At 33.9% G+C, this 21,521-nt stretch overlaps 2 protein-coding genes across 4 annotated transcripts; both read left to right on the top strand.

Moving 5' to 3' along the window:
• The first annotated feature begins 12,097 nt into the window (after window positions 1-12,097).
• LOC126717170 (sugar transporter ERD6-like 5) lies at window positions 12,098-18,796 on the top strand. Of its 3 annotated transcripts, XM_050418582.1 has the most exons (19): window positions 12,099-12,366; window positions 13,168-13,230; window positions 14,426-14,515; window positions 14,626-14,685; window positions 15,123-15,188; window positions 15,282-15,347; window positions 15,425-15,500; window positions 15,582-15,646; window positions 15,919-16,011; window positions 16,127-16,207; window positions 16,286-16,370; window positions 16,462-16,505; window positions 16,581-16,643; window positions 16,726-16,785; window positions 16,885-16,938; window positions 17,206-17,265; window positions 17,369-17,483; window positions 17,567-17,690; window positions 18,467-18,796. In XM_050418582.1, exons 1-19 carry the CDS (start codon window positions 12,184-12,186, stop codon window positions 18,468-18,470), a joined length of 1,452 nt encoding a protein of 483 aa, XP_050274539.1. In that variant the 5' UTR covers window positions 12,099-12,183; the 3' UTR covers window positions 18,471-18,796. The 3 variants fall into 3 exon arrangements, 2 of the variants coding, with proteins under 2 accessions (XP_050274539.1, XP_050274540.1); XM_050418583.1 differs by lacking the exon at window positions 15,123-15,188; XR_007652451.1 differs by lacking the exons at window positions 17,567-17,690; window positions 18,467-18,796 and having other exon boundaries at window positions 12,098-12,366; window positions 16,885-16,956; window positions 17,369-17,386.
• Window positions 18,797-20,252: 1,456 nt separating this feature from the next.
• LOC126719287 (protein DMP2) lies at window positions 20,253-20,855 on the top strand. Its single transcript, XM_050421857.1, has one exon. It carries the CDS (start codon window positions 20,253-20,255, stop codon window positions 20,853-20,855), a length of 603 nt encoding a protein of 200 aa, XP_050277814.1.
• The last annotated feature ends 666 nt before the right edge of the window (window positions 20,856-21,521 follow it).

Here is a 21,521-nt window from a genome sequence, read left to right as displayed (position 1 = left end):
TTTCGCCTCCCCTTCTTTACAGCAAAAATGAAATATTGCTTTGCATTCATATTTGTTCCGCAATCTTATTGCTGCCTCATAAGATGAACGGCTATTAATAAAGAGCACACTCTTTTCGGATGGTTTCAATTTCTCCAAAACAACGCCCACTTCATATCTCACTTCCCATAAAGCGGATGAAAGCAATCTTTTCTCTAATACTAGACGATTTTGGCGTTTTTGGAGATTCTTTATGATACTAGAGTATATCTTTTGAAAAACTATGAAGCACGGGTGCGTTTCGGAACTCAGGTGCGGGTGCGGATACGGGTGCGGGACTCGGCAATTTTTGAAAAAGGTGGGTGCGGGTGCGGCGGGACTCGGCGATTAAAAAATTATTAAAAATATTTTTATTTATATTTTTAATATATTACTAAGCATACTTTTTTATATAATAATAATAATAATAATAATAATAATAATAATAAAGTTTTTGACACTTGAATTATTGGTAGAGGTATTAAAATAGATGAACCTTCTCATAAATAATAAATAAATAAAAAGATGTGACTTAACTCAAAAATAAAATAAATGATTTAAAAAAGAAAAAAAAAAAGGGTGTAGTTGTGGCTCTCACGTGTTTGGTCAGAGAGGCGTGAGAGCCACACTTTTTTATCTCCTGGGACAGTAATAAGAAACAGAGCTCTTCAAAAAAGAAAAGAAAAAAAGAAACAAAACAGTGAGTAGAAGAACGGCAACGCTGCGAAAAAAAAGGAAGAAGAAGACAAAGAAGCAAAAAAGAAGAAGAAGAAGAAGAAGAAGAAGAAAGGGATTAAGCCGGTGAAGACGGCGTATCAAATCCACCGGTATTTTCAGTTAAAATTTTTTTTTTTTCTTCTCACCGGCCGATTTCCTTTTTCCGGCCGAAACACACCAATATTCGGCCGATACGGCCCGATTTGAGCCGCGTCGGCGCGAGTCGGGGAATCCACGTGGCAGGACACGGCCCGACGCGGCACGGACGCGCAGTCAGCGGCGTCCCTCCCGCGTCGCCACATCCTGCCGAGTCGGACGCGGGTGCGGCTCCTCTGGAGCCGCGTCCGTGCATTCCAATTGAAAAACAAATTGATTCCTAGACAATCGCAATAATTTCATGCGACTAATTGAATCTTTAACCCTATCAATTGCTGCTTTAACTCTATTACGAGTTTCTTCAACGTTTTTTTCCTCCTTCCAAAGTTCTCCCAAAAATCCAAAATTCAAAATGTCACAGCGGCTCAGTTCTCCTTCAAACCATTCATGTCCATTCTGCCAATCCTCCGAGCTGATGTATAGGTCACGACTTCTAAATCTCTCAACATAAGCAGTATGTATAAAAGCCAAATTAGAGTAGGTATATTCCAAACCAAAAAAAAAAAAAAAAAAATCTAAAAGCTACAGATTCTAGATTTATTCTACCAACGAAAAGCTTTAAGTGATGAGTGTAAATGTAAAGAAAATGTTATACCTGTGTGTAAGTAGTACATGTCATCACAAACTTCAGATCTCTCATTGAAACCACCGTAGAACACAAAACGTTGTAAATCCAAGGAGTCACCAGTCATAAAAGCTCTATGTGAAGGCCTACTGCCTGTCGTGATCGCCTTTGTCCATACACCGGTAACTGCACCAGTTGCAAAAAAATTTGGGATTATAAAAAATACACTAACATAATAATTATATATATATATATTAACACAACTAATCTTGTCAGCTTATTTCTTACTTACCAATATCAAGTACATAGACATCGTTGTATAGGAATTGATTCGTATATCCCCAAAATATATACAACTTTGTTCCTTTGGCACCAAAGTTAACAGCTGCATGACCAGCTCGAGGGGGCAACAAATGTCCTGAAGTTTGCCGCTCTCTCCAAGTTAAACCTGATGAAACAAACCCAAGAATTCAATTTATTAATAAGCTCCTAAAAAACGCTTAATTGATAGCCCCAAGATATGCAGCACAAGTTTTATATGATGAACTTTTTTTTAGAAAATCACCATTGCAATTAAATTTGGCATCAAAGAAAATTATATAACCTTGCATCACATAGACATCGGAACAAAAAGAATCATGCCCATCTTTACCACTGAAGGGTCAAAATCTAGCACAAATGGACTTTCACCATATTGGGCCTGACGGATCCGAGCCCATGGGCCGGCAACAGTAGAGCCCAGGGGCCTAGAGTAGTTCCATATTCTTGTCGCACACGTAGAGTCTCCAAGGAAATCAGAAACCTAGCGCAAAGAGCATTCCGGAAAATACGCGCGTTAATCTTCTCTACAAGGAAATGTCTTGTCCATCACGTTTGGGATTACTCAAGGGGATTCCTATAAGGAAAAGACTTCCGCATCAAGGAGGAGAGTTCAATCTACTACTATAAAAGCCTTAATACCCTCGCAAATCAAGGTACGCATAATTTACCCTCTCTAGCATTCTAGAGTTGAGAATAATTCTAACTTGACCGTCGAAGGTATTTGGTCGACACCACACCGGTGCCCACGGCGAGATCACTTCTTTCTTCTTGCAGGTTGTTAGCTTGAGCAAGCGTGGATCGTGTAGCTCACTGGTGATATTACGGCATCATCAACCACCAACCACAATCATCCTGTTTAGTTGATATGAACAGATATGGCTGTTGCGAGGAGATGGTAGACTGCCAAATGTATCAATACGGTTCCATACAAAACGAGTTACAAGTAAAGATAAAAAGAAAAAAAGATCAGTGTCTACTTTTATTTTTTGATTGGTAACCAGTTATGTTAAAAAATAACCTGTATGGAACGTGTAGACATTTCTATAGTATGGCAGTGTTTGGATCCACGTTTTGCAACCACGTTTTGCGTTTGCATTTGGAAAATGCTGGGACCCACGCGTTGTGCTGAGGAAACACAGGCTGAGGAAACGCAGGCTAAAATGAAAACGCAACACGCTATGCACCGTTTCATTAATCCAAACGCGTGTTTAGCACTGTTCATGGACACCAACACCAGGCTCTTGAGCATTTCATTAACCTCATGGAGCTGAAACAATCTCAATAGATATGCACCATTTTATTAATAAACCTCCAAGCTCTTGCGCGTAGTGTTCATGGCGTGTGCTCTGTGTTGTGTTAAATGGTGCGCGACGACTCTGATGAACGGTGCGTGTTGAAGCACTGTTCATGGACACCAAGCCTCTCCCTCACTTGCCCAACAACCAAACAAACAATCACCACCACGCCACCACTGCCCTCTGCCGACCAAACCCATCGGAACCAAAAACCCAAAATTAAAAAAAAAAAAAAAACAAAACCCATCAAATACCCATCAAAGACCCAGTAAACCCATATAAAAAACAACCAAACAACCCACTACCCACCACGCCACCACCATGCCCACCACGCCACCACTGCCCTTTGCTCACCAAATCCACCGGAACCAAAAACCCAAAATAAAAAAAACAAAACAAAACCCACCAAAAACCCAACAAACCCATAGCAAAAACAACCAAACAATCCACTACCCACCATGCCACCACCACAGCCCACCACGCCAACCCAACCAACCAATCCAAATCCAACCCAAACCCATCAGAATCCAAAATACCAATCCATAGGAATCCAAAATCCAACCCATCCAAACCCAAAAGACAAAAATTAATTGCAAAAAATCAAACAAACCCATTGGAATCCGCCGTGCCCACGCCGTGACCACTTCGTTTTCTTCCACGCCGGGCTCACGCCGATCTCTACCACGCTGTGACCACTTCGATCTCCGTCACGCCGGGACTACACCAACTTCACCACACCATGACCACTCCGAATCCAACCCAACTCCGGTGGCGAGCTTGAACGAGAGAGAGATGTGAGAAAGGGAGTGAGAAGTGAAGTAACAGAGAATCAAAGAAAAAAAAATAAAGGAAAGGAAGAAGGGAACTCTCTGAAGGCACAAGGGTACGGTGAGGAGTGAATAGAAGAAGGGGAAAAAAGAGAGCTGAACTTTGGTATTTATTTGCTACAGTAATTTCAGCTCTGCTACAGTATCTGCATAAAAAAATATCATCCACGTTTTTTCACTTATTTGCTACAGTGTTTTCAGCAATAAGTTTTCAGTTTCAGCAAAATAAGTTCTATCCAAACAGACCTTATGTCTCATCATTATTATCACCAGATCTCCCACTGCCACCAAATATGTACAGACTTTTACGATAAAGCGTTGCACTGTGCCCTTTTCGTCGCTCAGGTATATTACCGACGACACGCGGGGATCTCCATCTATGAGAAGCTATAAATATGTTAAACATGTTAGCAAGCATGTAGTGGAATTCACAATTAATAGATAAAATATATAAATTTCAGTCAAACTTCTATTAGCACTCACTTAGTGAGCATATCAATTGTCTATGTAAAGCGGCTAAAGATTAAAAGAAACAACTTACAAGTGTTGAAAATACGCATACATTAATTATCAGCCATGACAACTCCATAAAGTTTAGACATATGAATATAACAGTTTCATTTAGAGGTTGAAACCAAGTGTAGATGGAGATTATCCCCATCCCACAACTTTTTTTAGAGAGAGAGAATAGTTCTTACGGTTTTATGCGACTAACATTCAAAAAGACAAGACAGGTCCCCGATGGGTTTCTAAGAACTATGGGTCAGTTTGGATTCAATTAAATTACTCAACATGTCTGGGACTTTGGGTTGGTTCATGGGTTCAAGAGGGGCCAGCTAATCCAAGAGTTCACAAATCAGTGTGCAAAAATAATATGACCCAAATCCAAATTATCAATCCAAATGTTATTGCATGTATACTATATACATCATAGCACAAACCTAACAGAAAGTTAATAGGCCTATCTTGTTCACAAATCATTTCATATCATACTATATGAGAATAAAACACCAGTTCAGGGAAAAACTACCAAAGTGGGAAAAAAAGTTCTACCCCAAGTATTGTAAAACTAAATAAAATTGTCAAGATAATAGCTTGGTTGTAAATATGTGGTGCACAAAGATAAATGCAAATTGCAAATAAGAAATAAACCAGAATAGGGTTTCATCTTTTCTATAGTAAAAGGAGGGGAAATCAATCTCTCTTAAAAGTTCAAAAGAAAAAGTTAGGAGCACAATTTTCATGCAAAATTATGGTTTTATTTTGTTCTCGCACTAATTACACACTAGCCTAAATCAATTCAATCCATTAGTTCATCTTTTTTGGGTTAAAACCATGCATATTCCACAAAGATTGATGGTATAGATAGTATAGGTTAATAGGATACACTTAGAGGTTAATAGGATACACTTAAATTAGGCTAGAGTAGAAATTTTATCTTGTATCAAAAATTAGAAGTAGTAGAGGTTTGATAGTATTGATTAATCCCAATAGAATTAGTATAAATGATTAGGCTAATAGGATACACTAAAAAGATTGATAGTATAGATAGTATAGGTTAATAGGATACATTTAGATTAGGTTAGAGTAGAAATTCTATCTTGTATCAAAAATTTAGAAGTAGTATAGGTTTGATAGTATTGATTAATCCCAGTAGAATTAGTATAAATGATTAGGCTAATAGGATCCACTAAAAAGATTGATAGTATAGGTTAGGAGAAATCTCAAAATTTTAGAAGTAGTATAGGTTTGATAATTCATAAAGTAATTCTTGATAGAGTTGCGAAATGCGTCTCATGCGACTGATTCTCCTTTCACCTGTACTATTTCTAAAGCCCCAATGGTTAGAAAGATAAACGTCTTGAGGAGACTCCCTAAGTCATATTAGCTAAAAAGGGTAGAGCACTAAAATAAATATATAAACTTTGAAAAGTTCAAAATTTCAATTCATTAATATGTTAAAGGCCTAAAGCTAAATTTCTATTTTTTAATATAATTTTTTTTCTTAAAAAAAATTATTTTTTAAATATTAGAATATGTAATAATTTAAGAGTAATAGATTAATATTTGGGTTATTAGAAAAATAACAAATTAAAGTCTAACTCATTTAAGCAGGACAACATTGTGTTTGAGGTTCAATATGGACGAGTTCAACTTATTACATTTTATAAAAAATTTATATTTTCTATTTTTGAAATTATAATATTTAATTCTTTCCTTTTGAAACTTTATTATCTAAAATAATATATTGAATGCCAAATTATAATTGAGAGAGTTTTAGCAATAGGATTTGAAAGTTGTCTCGATCATGTTAGGGCTCTTACAACTTCACATGCTCATGAGTTTAACAAACATCACATCTTCTTACATTTAGGTCAGAGTTTAACGCTACTCAATTCCTAAATATGACTTTTTTATTTTTATTTTTTATTAAGACCTATGAACTTGTTTATACATTTTTGCATTGATAAATTGATACATGAGAAATTCAAATTAGTGAATCACTAGAAATAAAAAACGAGATATCAAATTAAGAAAGAAATGCTTTAATAATATTAGCATGTGCTCCATAGAGAATCATTAGTACACACCATGTCACTAAATTTTATAATGACAGACATAAAAATTATAGATGTTAGGGCCCAAATAAAAAGATCAAAAAAAGAAAAAAAAAAAAAAACTGTGCTTCACTTGATTCTTTATTGATGTTGTAACATATAGTATGTTTGCTTTTTCCCCCAAAAAAATAAAAGTAACTCCAAGACTATTGCGAAAAACCAACCCAAAAGTTGTTCAATTAAAAGAAATGGTACATTCCACTCAGCTAAGTTTAACTGCATACAAATTAGTTTATACAAAAGGTCAATCTAATTTTCTTTTCTATTCAATTTTTCCGATTATGATACAATGATCTTAATGCAAGCATTATATCTAGAGATGACAAAAGTTCATTAACCCGCTTAACTTGCTCTTGCAAGCCAATCTCCTCTCGCCTTGAATGTTTGTGTGTATCTATATATTTATAATCTATTTATTTTGTACATTTTCTATTATTATTCCCAGAACACTAGTTTTCTCTTATTTTATCACTCTCATGATTGCCCATCTCCTTTTTCTTTCATTTCTTGGAATTACTTCATTAGGGATAACAATATATCTCCAACTTGCCTCATCCCTGACCTATCCCACTATGGTAGCACTAAATTTTCTTACTTGAAAGAGGGGACAAGGTGGGGATTGAACCTCTTCGATCCAACCTACTCCAATCTATTGCCATCTCAAATTTATACCATAATACGAATTAAGTAAAAAATTTGAACAAGTCTATCTCATTGTATTGGCTCAGTGCTTATCCCTCATACTAAATGAGAGAGTTATTCCTGCTAATGTAAACTGTTGGGAGAAAAAAGGAACAAGAAAAAAAAATTCCTTCATCGTCAAGTTTGTATCAAGTAGCTAATGTAATGCATGAATCATATGTCATTATTTTTCATAAGCATACAAATTAAGCCTAAGGTAAAGTCACTGTACGTAATCTCACTAGAAAAGCTCTCACCAGATGATTGACATGTCCATACGTAGGCACATTCCATCTCAAACTCCACAGCAGGCCTAATTAACAATATATAAAAGCAAAGACCTCATGTACGAGAGCATGTTTGTATGACATTTTTTTCATTTGGGCTTCCACCTCATCTAAATTTAGCATTTATATCAAACTATTAAGTAATGACATATGCATTTGTTTCGATGCATTAATAAAATTCAAAGAATTTGTATACATTTACAATTTGAAATGCTTTGGACAGATACAAATGGATTTAGATACGGATGGATCTAAAAAGTCATGGTAAATAGTAATTAAGAAAAATTTTCAATTTTATGCATAAGACTAACTTCAATGCAAAATTGCAAGAGTAAAATTTAATGAATATTAAGTAATATGATTATTTGTCTCCACATTTGTCTAATATAAATCCCCATTTTCTTTGGATTTAAAAATCAAACTTCCATAATTTCTCCAAAATATTATGTTCGTCTTTAATATGTTGTTTAGATTTTATGTATTCATTTTTACTGATGTAGCATTGTAATGTGGTTAGGATAGTTTTTTCATATTATGTGCTAGTTTAGATTTTGGGTTTTCCGTATGATGAATATAATGGTAAGGATTTGTAGTATATTTAGTATTTTGGCTGCTTTTAGCTCAATTAAAATTTGGAGGTTAAATTGTAGTATTATTGCGTCATTATGGCATTATTGTTGAAATTCTAGCAATTTTTATAGGTAATTGATTAAGATATCATTCTTTCAATTTTCACCCTATTATAATTAAGGTCTTAGAAAATCAAACTTTTCTTCAATTAAAATATTAATGGGCCTTAATTTTTTCTCATATCAATTTTGAAACTAAAGAAAAGTTAATTTCACTAACATAAAAATTAGAGGTGTTGATATAGTGGAGATAGAGACTTTAGTGGCATAAGAAGTGTAGAAATTAACACTATAAAATCTATATATAAGGCATAAATCATACAATAAAGACACCTAAGAACCACTAGGTTTGTCGGTGACAATGTGAACGTAATATGGTGACATTTGTTGGTTGCATGAATCAGAGGAATTTTTCCCCAATTTATTTAGTTTGAATTTTGTTTAACTAGAAAACATTATAGATTAATTATGACAAACAATAATAGTATCATGAAATTAATGGATCATAAACAATTTCTTACTAAATTTATCAAAATGCACCGCGCAAGATTTCCACTAGTTTCTTAAAAAGGAAACCCAGCATCATATATTTTTTTTTTAGAGGCTAATCCAAAATTCTCTCTTTTTTCTCTTCCACACTCAAGCATCATATAAATCTGGTTAATTAGAGAATATAAATGTATTAGGCATGTAGACGTGCATATCACACAAACCTTGCCACATAGAACGTGAAAACGATTAGATGCTACACATTTTATTTGGTTTAGAGCAACCACATTCGCTCATGCAAAATCTTGCAAAATACAAAAAGTAGTCCATTTTACACATTTTGAGCAGAAAAACACCCACATCAGTGGACGTAAAATTGTGCATAAATGTACAAGTGCTACAGTAACAGTACATATATGCACGGTTACTGTAGCTCGTGCATTTAATATCTTAGTATTTTTTGTTAGTGTTGGGTATGTGAGAGATAGTGAGTGAGAAAATAATAAAAAATTGTAAAAGAATGAATATTTTATTGAATTAATATGTAGAATAGATAAACTGATGTGGGTGTTTTGTAAAAATGAGTGTATAAAATAGAAAAAGTAGTTTTTTTGGTGCAAAATAGACGGAAAGTTTGCATGAGCTGATGTGGTTGCTCTAACACTTAATTACCAATACAAGTTCTTCAAAGATAACCACATTATTTCATAACAAAGTGGGCACCCGCAAGAACTCCCAATTCAGCACCTAAAAAAAAAAAAAATCAAATCCACAACTCACTAGTTCGTATACTAGTCAGTTGGCGTGTGAAGTGAGTTTGATATTTTATTGGGAGCGGTGATAATTACCCACTATTTGCACGGGACCCCAAAAAAAAATCGTATTTTTGAAATATGATTTGAACCAGAGCAAAGATAAAGCCAAGATTTTGAGTTAAGGGGCAGAAGTATAAGAAAAAAAAAAGAAAATCCAAATAAGCGTTCATTTAGTATTAACAAATTATCAACAAAAACAAAGACACAAAATCATTGTTTCATAATAAATTACAATGCAATCATCCATCAATAAAGACAGACACAAAACATGATGTAGAACAGACAGCACATGCCTTTTTGGAGCAACAGGGGTGTAGGAAGTCACAACGTTAGATCAAAGGGGGGTGCCAATAGAGGCCATTGGCGTGACAATGTCGTAATTGCATGAAATTTGGCAGGTTAAAGGGAAATGAAGTTCTAATCTTGATTCATGATGTCCTGATTGTCGCCAAAATTTAGGAAAATTCCTTTATTAAGGCCCCGAAAATAGTGTTTTTGTTATTTATAGTAATATTTGTTTTTCCTTAATAACTTTTAGTTTAAAAGTTAGAATAATGTCTCGTCTATTTTGGGACGACCCTTAAGATCAGTAGTTTATGATTCTGCATTTAACTCAATTTTGCCATTTTTGGTAAATTTCGGTATATTTGTCATCTAATCGCATAATTAGTGTGAATTAAAGTTTTAGACTTTTTTTTTTCCTCAATATTTATATGTTTTGTAGTCGTCAGAGGCAAAATTAGACTGTTATCAATAAACATAGACTTTTGTCAAATTATTTCTCTGGTAGATTTCAATTTTCTTCTCCTTGTGGATTCAAGGAAACCCCTCATGGATTTCGAGGTTTACTACCAGGAACTAATAGTTTAGTTTCTGTTCCATCAAGAGAGCATCGAGTGTACTTTCTTTAGGCTTTCGCGACATCAAAATACCATTGTTTTTAACTACATAAGGGCACTTGCATTAGCTTGTGCAATAATTCTTGTCTATTTTAATATAAAAACTGACTTTTTCTATTTTATGTATTCATTTTTCAAAATATTTTACATTAGATTATCTATTTTGCACAAAATTCATTAAAATACTATTTCCTTGTCACTTTTTTTTTATTATCTCAAATCATATTTCTTTATTCTTTAATCGAAAACCACTACCTTCAATCTAAAAAATTACTAAAATATTCATTTGCATAACTATAGTGACTATGTAAATTTAAATAGTTACTATAGCACAAATTTATTTTTGCACAATGATATATAGATTGATGCAGGTTGATGTAGGTGTATTTTGGGGTTGATTGGACAAATTTGAAACCTTAAGTTGTTTTACAACAACTAATGCAAATGATCTTACAATGAGATCAATGTAAAATGGTAGGAGAGGTGGGCCATGCTTTTTGAAAATGGGGCCCAATTATAAAATTTAGAGGGCATACCTAAAACTTTTTCTTTCTTAAGATCAGGTTGGGCTCTAACCTAGTTCCATCCCTAAGCTAGAGCGTATGCCATAAGAGCATTAGCATTGGAAAATTGCAATGCTACTCTATTTTACAATTCTAAAAACCACTTTATCATTTATATCATACTATTTTACAATACCTTCACATCCCAAACTTCTATTTTCCTCTTTTACTCATTAAAATAATATATCTCAAAATTATATATTTTCTCTCCATCTCTCTCGTCTCTCATTTTCAGCTCTCTTCCGCCGGAGCCTTCATTTTCGGTGAGGTGGTGAAATAGTCCAACAATAACCCATCAACTCAAACACCCAAAACTTTATAGATCAACCAAAAACGCATCAATCAACAAAACCCACAAACAAAAAAATCCTAAATTTCACAACTCGGCTTCAATAAAACCCAAAACTTCATTCGCTCCATGACAAGATCGTACTCACACTGCTCCGGTCGTGGATCGTGGGTCGTGGATTGCGAATTCGTGATATGGGTTTCGCTGTGCTCGATGGTTGTGATCCGTGGATCACGAATTCGTGATATGGCGTCGCCATGTTGGTTTCGCCGTGCTTGATGGCGTGATATGGTGCTGGGTTGCGGGTGGCTGTTTCGATTTTTGGGTTGGCTTCATATGGTGCTGGGTGGCTACTTTGCAATGGTGCGGGTGGCTGTTTCAGTTTTTGGGTTAGCGTGATATGGTGCTGGGTGGCTGTTTCGCCGTGGTGTTGGTTTTTGGGTTCAGCGAAGGAGAGACAGAGATGAGAGACAGAGACGAGAGATGAGAGACAGAGGAGAGAGAGACAGATAAAATATTATTATTTTTTTACAATACTTGCTACAGTGCAATTCTATGTTTAGAATTGCACTGTAGCAGTATTGCAAAAAAATTTGCAATACTGCTGTTTAGCATTCTCCAATGCAGATGGTTTTGGTGCTTAAAATTCCAAATTCCCTTAGATTTGGCATTAGCATTCTTCAATGCTAATACTCTAATGTATAACTTAGCTATTCAATAGTAATTAGTGGTCTAGCAAACTAGTTCGTAGAGTCCGTATGTACTAAAGTTGTTACAATAGGCTCAGCATTAAGGGGATACATTGTAATTGAATTTATGATCAAGGTTAACTCTTGTCCTATAGTTTATCCACTAGTGGATTAAATAATGGTCTGAAATTATGGTACAACAACCATTATAGTATATAATATTAACGCATGTTCCTCGTTGTTTCACTTTACTCCCAACGTGTTCTTTGACTTTTTTCTTGCTCTTCTTTCTAGTTGTTCTGTTTGTTTCCAAAGAAAATAGGATATGGAGAGAAAAGACATAGAAGACAGAGACATTACAAGTTCCCTTCTTGCTAAAGAAAACCTTGACACTAATGGCGTTAGTAGCAGCAGAAATGTTGCAGCGAATAGTGGCGGTACCGCCACAGCTACGGTGGTGTTCAGCACCTTCATTGCCGTTTGTGGATCCTATGTTTTTGGTGCTGCTGTGAGTATTATTATACTATTACTATAATCTTAGTATTAATTTTATTTAACATTTTTGGGTTTCATTCTGGGCTCAGTTAGATGGTTGGAGCCCCACTTTAGGCCCAATTTATTATATATTTGGCCCCATGTATAATTGTCATAATTCTTTCAAAGCCCAAAAAGGAATAGCGAGTTTATGTATATGTTTTTTTTTTTATTTAATTTTTTTTATAAATTTTAATCAAGATCAATTGAGCTTTTATGATTTTTCCTTCCTCAATTTCACAAATATATATTGCAGCATGGAATAAATTTATCTCTAGTAGTTGGGGTTCATGAATTTCCAACCTGTCCCATTTGGATCATTTAGGAGCTGTAAATGTACTAAATGCCATGTGTGACCTAAATGTAGTTCTTTTGGTATATGGTAGAAAACTTTTTGAAGTTCTGTGCCTTGTAAATGAAAATATATTCCATTTAACCAAGTCCTAATTTAGAAGATCAACTATCATAATTCAACTTAAGTGAACTCAGAAAACTTTCTGTTGGACAAATTACATTTTAATTTGGATTTTATGATTCAAGAAGTGCTCAAATTTTACAACCAATCATATGCAAAACTTTTTCTTTTTCAATTTTATACATAAAAAGGGCCTCAGATAGTGGGTCCTATTTCTATGTACCTTATGTTTCATCATACACAAAAGATCATTAGTATGGATTTCTGTGTTACTGTTAACCAAAAGAGATGCCATGAAGCATCCAAATAAAGAGGGATGGCATTTTGAAACTAAAGAAATGGATATGACTTGTTTTACAGATTGGATATTCGTCACCAGCTATGTCTGGAATCATGGAAGACTTGGGCATCTCTTTGGCACAGGTAGGTAGTGAGTAATACTTGTTTTGAAAAATGGAAAGTAATGATGATATTTGTTTTGCACTATCTCTATGGCATTTCTTACTGCTGCAGAAGTACAAGATCTTTTAGTAACTATTACATTGGACCCTTTGATTGTATAACACAGCTTAGACACTTTAAATGGGATATTACTAAATTACAATTTTTTATCCTTAAAGTTTGTAGTTGCTTTTATTTTGGTCTCGGTCTCTTAAGTTTGAGATTTTTCAATTTGGTCCGTTAATTTTGATTCCTTGTTAAAATGGTATTTCCGTCCATGTCCATGACTTGATATGGCCATCAAGTACCAACAAAACAATGTCCTCTCTCTCTCAACGACCAGATCAGTCACAGAGATGGATAGAAGGACCATTTTGAAACAAGAATTAAACTCGGTGGACTAGTGAACCAAAATGAAAAATCTCAGACTTAACGGGCTAAGACAAAAACAACGCAAAATTTTAAGACTTAAAAGTGCAATTTAGTCTAATCTTTGTGAAAAAACTCTCATGCTTCACTATCATTCATTGCATTTCTTTTTAAGTTTCTGAAGTCCAATTTGCTTTGGATTTAAGTTTGTAGACCACATTTGTAATGTAACATTCAAGAGTGCTAGTAGAAGGTCTTAGTTTTTTTCTTCCAATTCCAAATAAGATGTTTGAGTGTAATGGAGGTCTTAGAGTCAAGGTCTCAGATGGTGTCTTCCTTTGTCCATGCTTATCACACAGGAAATACAAGTTAGTACTTTAAGTTAAGCTGTTTTGTTGAATAATGTTATGAATAAAGTTAATTGAGGTAGTGTTCTATAAAAGAAATTCCATTAGCAGCTCCATGAACTTTAAAATGCACTTTTTAGTGCTTTACTGCATTATATGGCCTTGATTTATCACTTTGAAAGTAAGACAATAGCAATTTATTAGTTAGTATTTGAAACGAATAGATCAAAGCTAAATGCAGCAATTTGTTATTCGGTATTTTTAAACTAATAGATGAATGCTATATGTATTTGAGCTGTTTGATATGATGAAATACAAGTCCGTACCTTATGTCACACTGAGGTCAAAAGCTGTATCATCTAATTCAAACGAATTAGATTTTTATTCAACTGGTATTATATATTTAATTAACTATTTCTTGCTTCAAATTCTTTTATTCTTTTGTACGTTCTTATTTGCAGTTCTCGGTATTTGGGTCAGTGATGACAATTGGAGCAATGCTGGGTGCAACATTTAGTGGGAAGATAGCAGATCTCCTTGGCCGCAGATGGGTATTTTCTGCTAAACCCCTTTACATGTCTAGGTCTATATAAAGATTTTAGGTGCAACATCTTCATTAACTCATCTGTTCTTCTCAATTTTGGTTTTGATTGTGAGGCAGGCAATGGGATTATCTGAAATATCTTGTGTCGTGGGATGGCTTGCAATAATGTTCTCAAAGGTTTTTTGTGTTTTCCTTGTAACCCTATGTGATTCCATTGTTCCATTTATGCTCCATTTGACAGAAGAGGAAAATGCTGATTTTCAAATTAACACATGAGGTCTCCCATGAACAACTTGAGAAAGAAAGACTTAAAACTTGTCACATCTAACTTTTGAACTTTAACTTTTAAGATCAAGAAAAATAGCATATCATGGATCAGGTCTGTAGAAGCCATCTTTTTTCTCAGGAACCTTGCATCTAACACACATCACATGTTTATACATTTGCCTATTCGCCTAGGAAATATAAATGGCAATTTCTCATTTTATCTTTGATGAACAGATGTAAGGCCTCATAACAACCAAGAATAATGACTATTGCATCTCAATTAATCAAACTCTAGGAGATTCATGGAGTCAATTCATATTGTTAACTAGTTTTTGGTTTTTTCATAGGGTGCTTGGTCACTTGACCTTGGGAGGCTGTTGATAGGCTGCGGGGTTGGGGTTCTTTCTTATGTGGTAATAGCAGTTGTTGCAAGTTGCAACTTCAAAATTTATGTTTCATTACTCATTCATATGTTGGCTAAAGATATTTCTTCCATTAAAAAATAGGTACCTGTATATATAGCAGAAATAACACCCAAAAGGCTTCGTGGAGGTTTCACTACTGCTCATCAGGTATGACAAAACCACTAAAAATTTTTTCTAGTGAATATATTTATGATTAATGTGTATATTTATTGATTACTCTACAGTTCATGCTTTCTGTTGGCCTAGCGCTTACATATTTTATTGGAACTGTTGTAAACTGGCGCACATTGGCTCTCATAGGTAATTTCAGTCCAGTGTTTTCTTGTAGAAAGCTGAATATTGTAGCTTTATCAACTAGCTTTTAGTGGATTTTATTTGCAGGAACTATTCCCAGTCTAGTACAGCTTGTTGGTCTATTCTTTATTCCAGAATCTCCAAGATGGCTGGTGAGTCACGATTTTTAACTCTTAGAAATTAATTTTAACATGGTGATTGGATGTATTATAAGGATGAATAATTAAATAAATAAAAACAGAAGAGTATATTTAGCTACATCTTGTTGTTACACCTATAACACCCAGGCTGCTTTGTAGCCAAAAGTGTGTTAATACAAATAAAAAACCATATTAGAACAGAAGCATATTCTTGCAATTATCACTAGGGAAAAAATATAAGTTCTACTTGAGTTGTTTAAATGATGAATGTGAACTTTGTACAGGCAAAGTTTGGTGAAGAGAAAGACTACGAAGCTTCTCTACGGCACCTTAGGGGAGAAGATGCTGATATTTTTCAGGAAGCAACTGAGATTAGAGTAAATTTTGAACTGTTTTTAATTAGAAAGACACACATTTCCAATTTCTAATTCTGCACTTTAGTTTCATTGGTATAAATGCAAAGATAAAATGATAGGCCTTCTTTTCTTTCAGGATTACACAGAGGCCCTTCAACAACTTCCACAGGGTAGATTTTTGGACTTGTTCCAGAGGATATATGCCCATTCACTAATTGTGAGTGTTCCAAACAAATACTAGTATTGTGGTCTTTCCATGACATCTAATTTGTCTTCAGCTCGTGCAAAATTACAGGTTGGAGTGGGGATAATGATACTGCAGCAATTCGGTGGTGCTAATGGGATAGTATTTTATGCAAGTTCTATATTTAAGTTAGCTGGTATTCAAAGATTCTTAAATATTTCACCATATATTGGGGTAGCAATATTAGGGAAACATAATACAAAAACTTTATCACTTATTTATTGCAGGTTTTTCAACTGAGGTTGGGACTACAGCAATGGCTGTTGCTCAGGTTCTTATAAAAACTGTAATTTCAAAGCCGGTTTTACTTGATTTGATTTGAGACAAATGTACATCTTCTTTGTAGATTCCAACATCCATACTGAGTGTACTTATAATGGATAAAGCTGGAAGGAAACCGCTTCTAATGGTACAATTAGGAAGCACTATTTGCATGTTTGTCTATTTTTTGAATAAAATGCCCACACTAACTTCTGCTAACATATACACAGCTTTCAGCAGTGGGGACATGCTTAGGTTGCTTAATTACAGGGCTGTCATTCTTGTTGCAGGTTTCTCCTAGAATACTTTCCAATCTCAATGCTCTTCTCTTTTGGACACTCTTAGTTCACCTCATTTCATTTTCTAAAATTTATCTTTTCCATGATCAGGACTACCAATTGTGGAAAGAGGTCACTCCTGTGTTGGTGTTTGTTGGCACATTGGTAACATAATTCAAACTTGCAAGTCACTTTTCCCTGTTCTCCAAAGAAATATAAACAAAGATGTATTTGTCCAATTTCTTTCAAGGGCAGCCTTGATTAGAAATAGAATATGGAGTAAAGGGCATCAGGCATCCTGGAATGAACTTGTTAATTTCTGATGAATGCTTATGCAGAATTCTGGCTTTCATTTTTGTCAAACTTTTTTTTTTTTTTTTTTTTTTTTTTTTTTTTTTTTTCATATACTGAAAAATTTTGTTCTTCTTTTAGGTATATAATGGTTCATTTGGATTAGGGCTTGCAGGAATACCGTGGCTTATAATGTCAGAGGTTAGTTAATTCATTAATCCTGAACTCTGTATATTGTTAATGAAATACTATAAAGTTAATCTACTATGAAATATTATTGTTTAATGTTGGATTGCTATATCAGATATTTCCCTTAAACATGAAAGGTTCAGCTGGAAGCCTAGTGTCTTTGGTAAACTGGTTTAGTTCTTGGATTGTGTCCTACATTTTCAACTTCTTAATTGAATGGAGCTCTGCAGGTGATACCTCTCCCATCCTCTCCAGCCCTCTCTTTCTTCCAGTCCATTATCTAATGTGAACATTTCACTCCACTTCTTATCAGGGACATTTTTCATATTTGCAAGCATATCAGGCTTAACTGTTCTATTTGTCGCAAAGCTAGTATCAGAGACAAAGGGGCAAACACTTGAAGAAATACAGACAACTATGAACCCACGCTCAACGAGGTAAACTGAGGCCTCCATGACAGTAGAAATCCATCTGTTGCCGTATAGCATCATTAATGATGCTTAGCGTACCATATGTAATTACTATTAAGATTCTAAACCTCATAGCTTTCCAATTCACATTCACTCTTCAAGAGGTCATAAGTTTAAACCCAGTTCACAACTTCATTTGAAAGCTAACATAAATGGGGAAAGAATGACGGCATTCATATAATTTGATGCCTATACACATTGTCTTATGAGGACCAGAATACACCAGGACAATCTTAAGGATAACTCCATTAACATCGATTTCCAAAAGCATGAACATTTCAGCTAGAAATTCTCTTAGAGATCATCATATAAAAGTTTATAAGTCATGCACATTATTAGGCTCTGGTAGTGACATCAATTATCTGACTTCATGGCATTGGGAGTAGACAAGATATTTAGCAAACCATTTGAGAATTGGGTTTCTTCTGTAGTCCATCTGATTGTTGATGACTTAGGAAAACAAGAGAGAATCTGTAATGTTATAATAGGCATATTCAGTGTAACAAAATGGAAGCATTGTATAGATGTCCAGTTTATATGCCCCTACTCGATTATAAGGATTCCATTGTATAATCCAAACTGGGAAAGAGTAACATTCCCATCATTGTTCTTCAATGCAAATATTACAGTTAGTCTTGATACCAATTTTCTTTTGATGCATCATAACTTTATTCTATATCTTTTTTTTTTTTTTTTACCAATTACTTCACTCACTTACATAAAAAAGTTCCTCTTTGTACCAGTTAAAATTTGAAGGGATACAGTCAAATTTGCAAACAAAAATATTCAAGGACATCAGCTAGGTACCTATAAAAGATTGGCCATGAGGGGGTTTGCCAATGGAAGAACCTTCAACTCACTTTGTCAATTGAATTTATTTATTTGGGTATTGAATCCCATATGGAGAGCAGAAATGCATCTGAACTTTAAGCTAACACAATTCTTCATTGTTGTACATTGTTCTCCCTTTGAGATTCATTGGCGAGTCTTTTTGAAAAGAAAAGGTCTTGAATTGTAAGAATATTTTTTGTTAAGCTAAAGCCAAATGGTGTTGGTCAGGCAATTAAGAGAAACAGTACATCCTGTCCGTACACAACAAAAAAAGTTAGTTTTGGCATCAACTAAAAGTTGAAGCTAAAAATAATATGTTGTCGTGAAAAACCCCTTTTTTTTTTTTTTTTTTTTTTTTTTTTTTTTTTTTTGCGTAGATAGGATGCGGTAATTAAATTGTTACACCTAAAATCTAAACGTCAACTTTTGACTGATAAATAAAATTTTTTTGGTGTCATCAACTGTCAACCAATACATTTTTGGAGTCAACATTTTTGTCTGTATTTTTTGCCTAACTTTTAATGGTATTTATTTTGTAAAACTTTAAATAAGGGTAAAACATTATTTTGGTCTCTAATTTTTTTTTGTCCATAAACTTTAAAAATTAAAATTTTCATTCTTAAACTATTGAAAATTGAATTTGTATCCTTAAACTATTGAAAATATTTTACCTTTTGTCATTAAATTTTATCAATTTTTTTTTTCATCCTTAAACTATAGAAAAAAGTTCTTTTTCATCCATATTTTTGTCTCAAAACTACTAAAAAAACTTTTTACAAAGTTAAAGGATGAAAAAAATAATTTTTTATAGTTCAAAGACATATTAAAATTAACTTTTGATAAAGTTTAGGAACTAAAATAGTATTTTACCTTTTAAATAAATACAACCCAATAAAAAATTTAAGGTTTAAATATCATTTTAAGTAAATTGTACTTTTTCACCTTAAGTATATATATATATATATATATATATATATACACTACACTATTGCAATGTCCCCCTTTAGTTTTAAACGCAGTCTTGTACTATATAAATTTTGGTAACAAGCACTTTGCCAATTCCATCAAGATTTTCAATCGAATTGAAGAAAAAAAAATTTTGATAGGAAAATCAAATTTTTTTTGAAAATGTGTCACGACACATGTTAAACTAATTAAAGCCTAACTTCTAATAAATTAGCTTTGGCAAAAAGGCCATCACTTTTCATGGTTTTTTTTTTTTTTTCAGCTATTGTGCAAATTTGGTAAGAAGTTGAAGAAATCTGAATGATGCCATCATAGCACAATGGATATTAAGTAAATAAAAAAATTGAGCAATAATTATGTCCTTATCAATTACACCAAAATAATTAGGGAGGGCCATCCATGATGATGATGTAAAGTCTAGGGAGAAAAAAAGGAACAAGCAAACAAATTGCTTTCCTTCATGTGTTAATGCATGACTCATATTTCATTTGTGTTTCGTAAGGCATACAAATTAAGCCAAAATAAGAGTTCATGACGCTATCCCTCTTAAAAAGGCCACTTAACACCACATGTTTGGCATGTCCAAAAGCTTAGGCACATACCATCCAAACTCCTAACTCCTAACTTCTTATAAAGCATGCATGAACCAAAATCATGTATGTATGTGTATATATATATATATATATATCCAACATATATACAAAGCTAATTAATCCACAATTCTCTTCCTCTATGGCTGAACCATCTTTTTCACAAACACACCCACCAGGGCCACTGCCAAACCATGGCTCAAACCATCCTGTCCACAAGACTCTAGCCAGTGTAGCCAACCTTGCTAACCTTCTACCAAATGGCACTGTCCTTGTATTTCAAGCACTCACACCTTCATTCTCCAACAATGGCTCTTGCCAGCTTTCCAACAAGTGCCTCACTGCATGCATCATTGTATTTTGTGCCATCTTTTGCTTGTTATCCACATTCACCGATAGCTTCATCAACAAGGACGGAAAGCTTTTATACGGAATCGCCACGTTCAAAGGCCTTTACTTATTCAACTACAATATTGATCGTGATCATCAGGACATGAACAGGTTCAAACTCAGCTTCATAGATTTTGTTCATGCCTTTGTATCGTTGTTGGTGTTCACGGTATTTGCTCTTAGCAACTCCAATGTGCAAAGTTGTTTCTTTCCTGGAGCTGGAGCTGATGAGAATGCATTGATGATGAATTTGCCTTTAGGAGCTGGGATATTGTCAAGCTTTCTGTTCACAATTTTCCCAACCAGACGCAGAAGCATTGGGTATGCAGACATGACTGGGTATGCAGACGTGTGAAGCTGGGGATAGTGATGTTTTATACATATATACTACTTAGCGTATATTTATTTTTTAGATTTTCACGGGGATAATTAATGTTATTAATAACTAGTCGTTAATCTGTTTAATGCACGGTAAAATTTATTGAAAAATATTTATGAATGATATATATTTTATTATTTGTTTAGAATTTGTAAAAAATACGCAACTTAATTAAATTAGAATTTGTTTAGAAATATCAAATGTAATTTAATCGTATTTTGTTTAGTTCTGGGTTGTTTAATTTATTTAATATAATAGTGAGTTATATATAATTGGTTTTAGCTAATAATGCAATAATAAATAAATTTAAAAAATATTATAATGAGAGTTTTTTCAAAAAACTTACATGGTCTCATAGGAAAGAGTAATTGACCAAATTAAAAATCAAAGACTTATAAAAAGACAAATTGTACATACTAATAATATACACATTATAACGATGATATGGAAATATTTAGGCCATTTCAAAAACTTACACGGCAAAATGAGAAAGAGTCAAATAAAAATAATTATTTTTCATTTTATATGTATTCTATAGATATAGGGTAAGGTTTCAAGTTATACTAGCGATCAGTGTAACTCAAAAAATGAACATGTCATCAGAGATTCTAATGCGTTATAAAACCAATACTAAAGAAAAGA

Source organism: Quercus robur, chromosome 3 (assembly GCF_932294415.1).
Source record: "Quercus robur chromosome 3, dhQueRobu3.1, whole genome shotgun sequence".
In the NCBI taxonomy this organism is placed as follows: domain Eukaryota; kingdom Viridiplantae; phylum Streptophyta; class Magnoliopsida; order Fagales; family Fagaceae; genus Quercus; species Quercus robur.
Note: the sequence above shows the minus strand (reverse complement) of the source record. Positions and strands in the feature narration are given on the sequence as shown.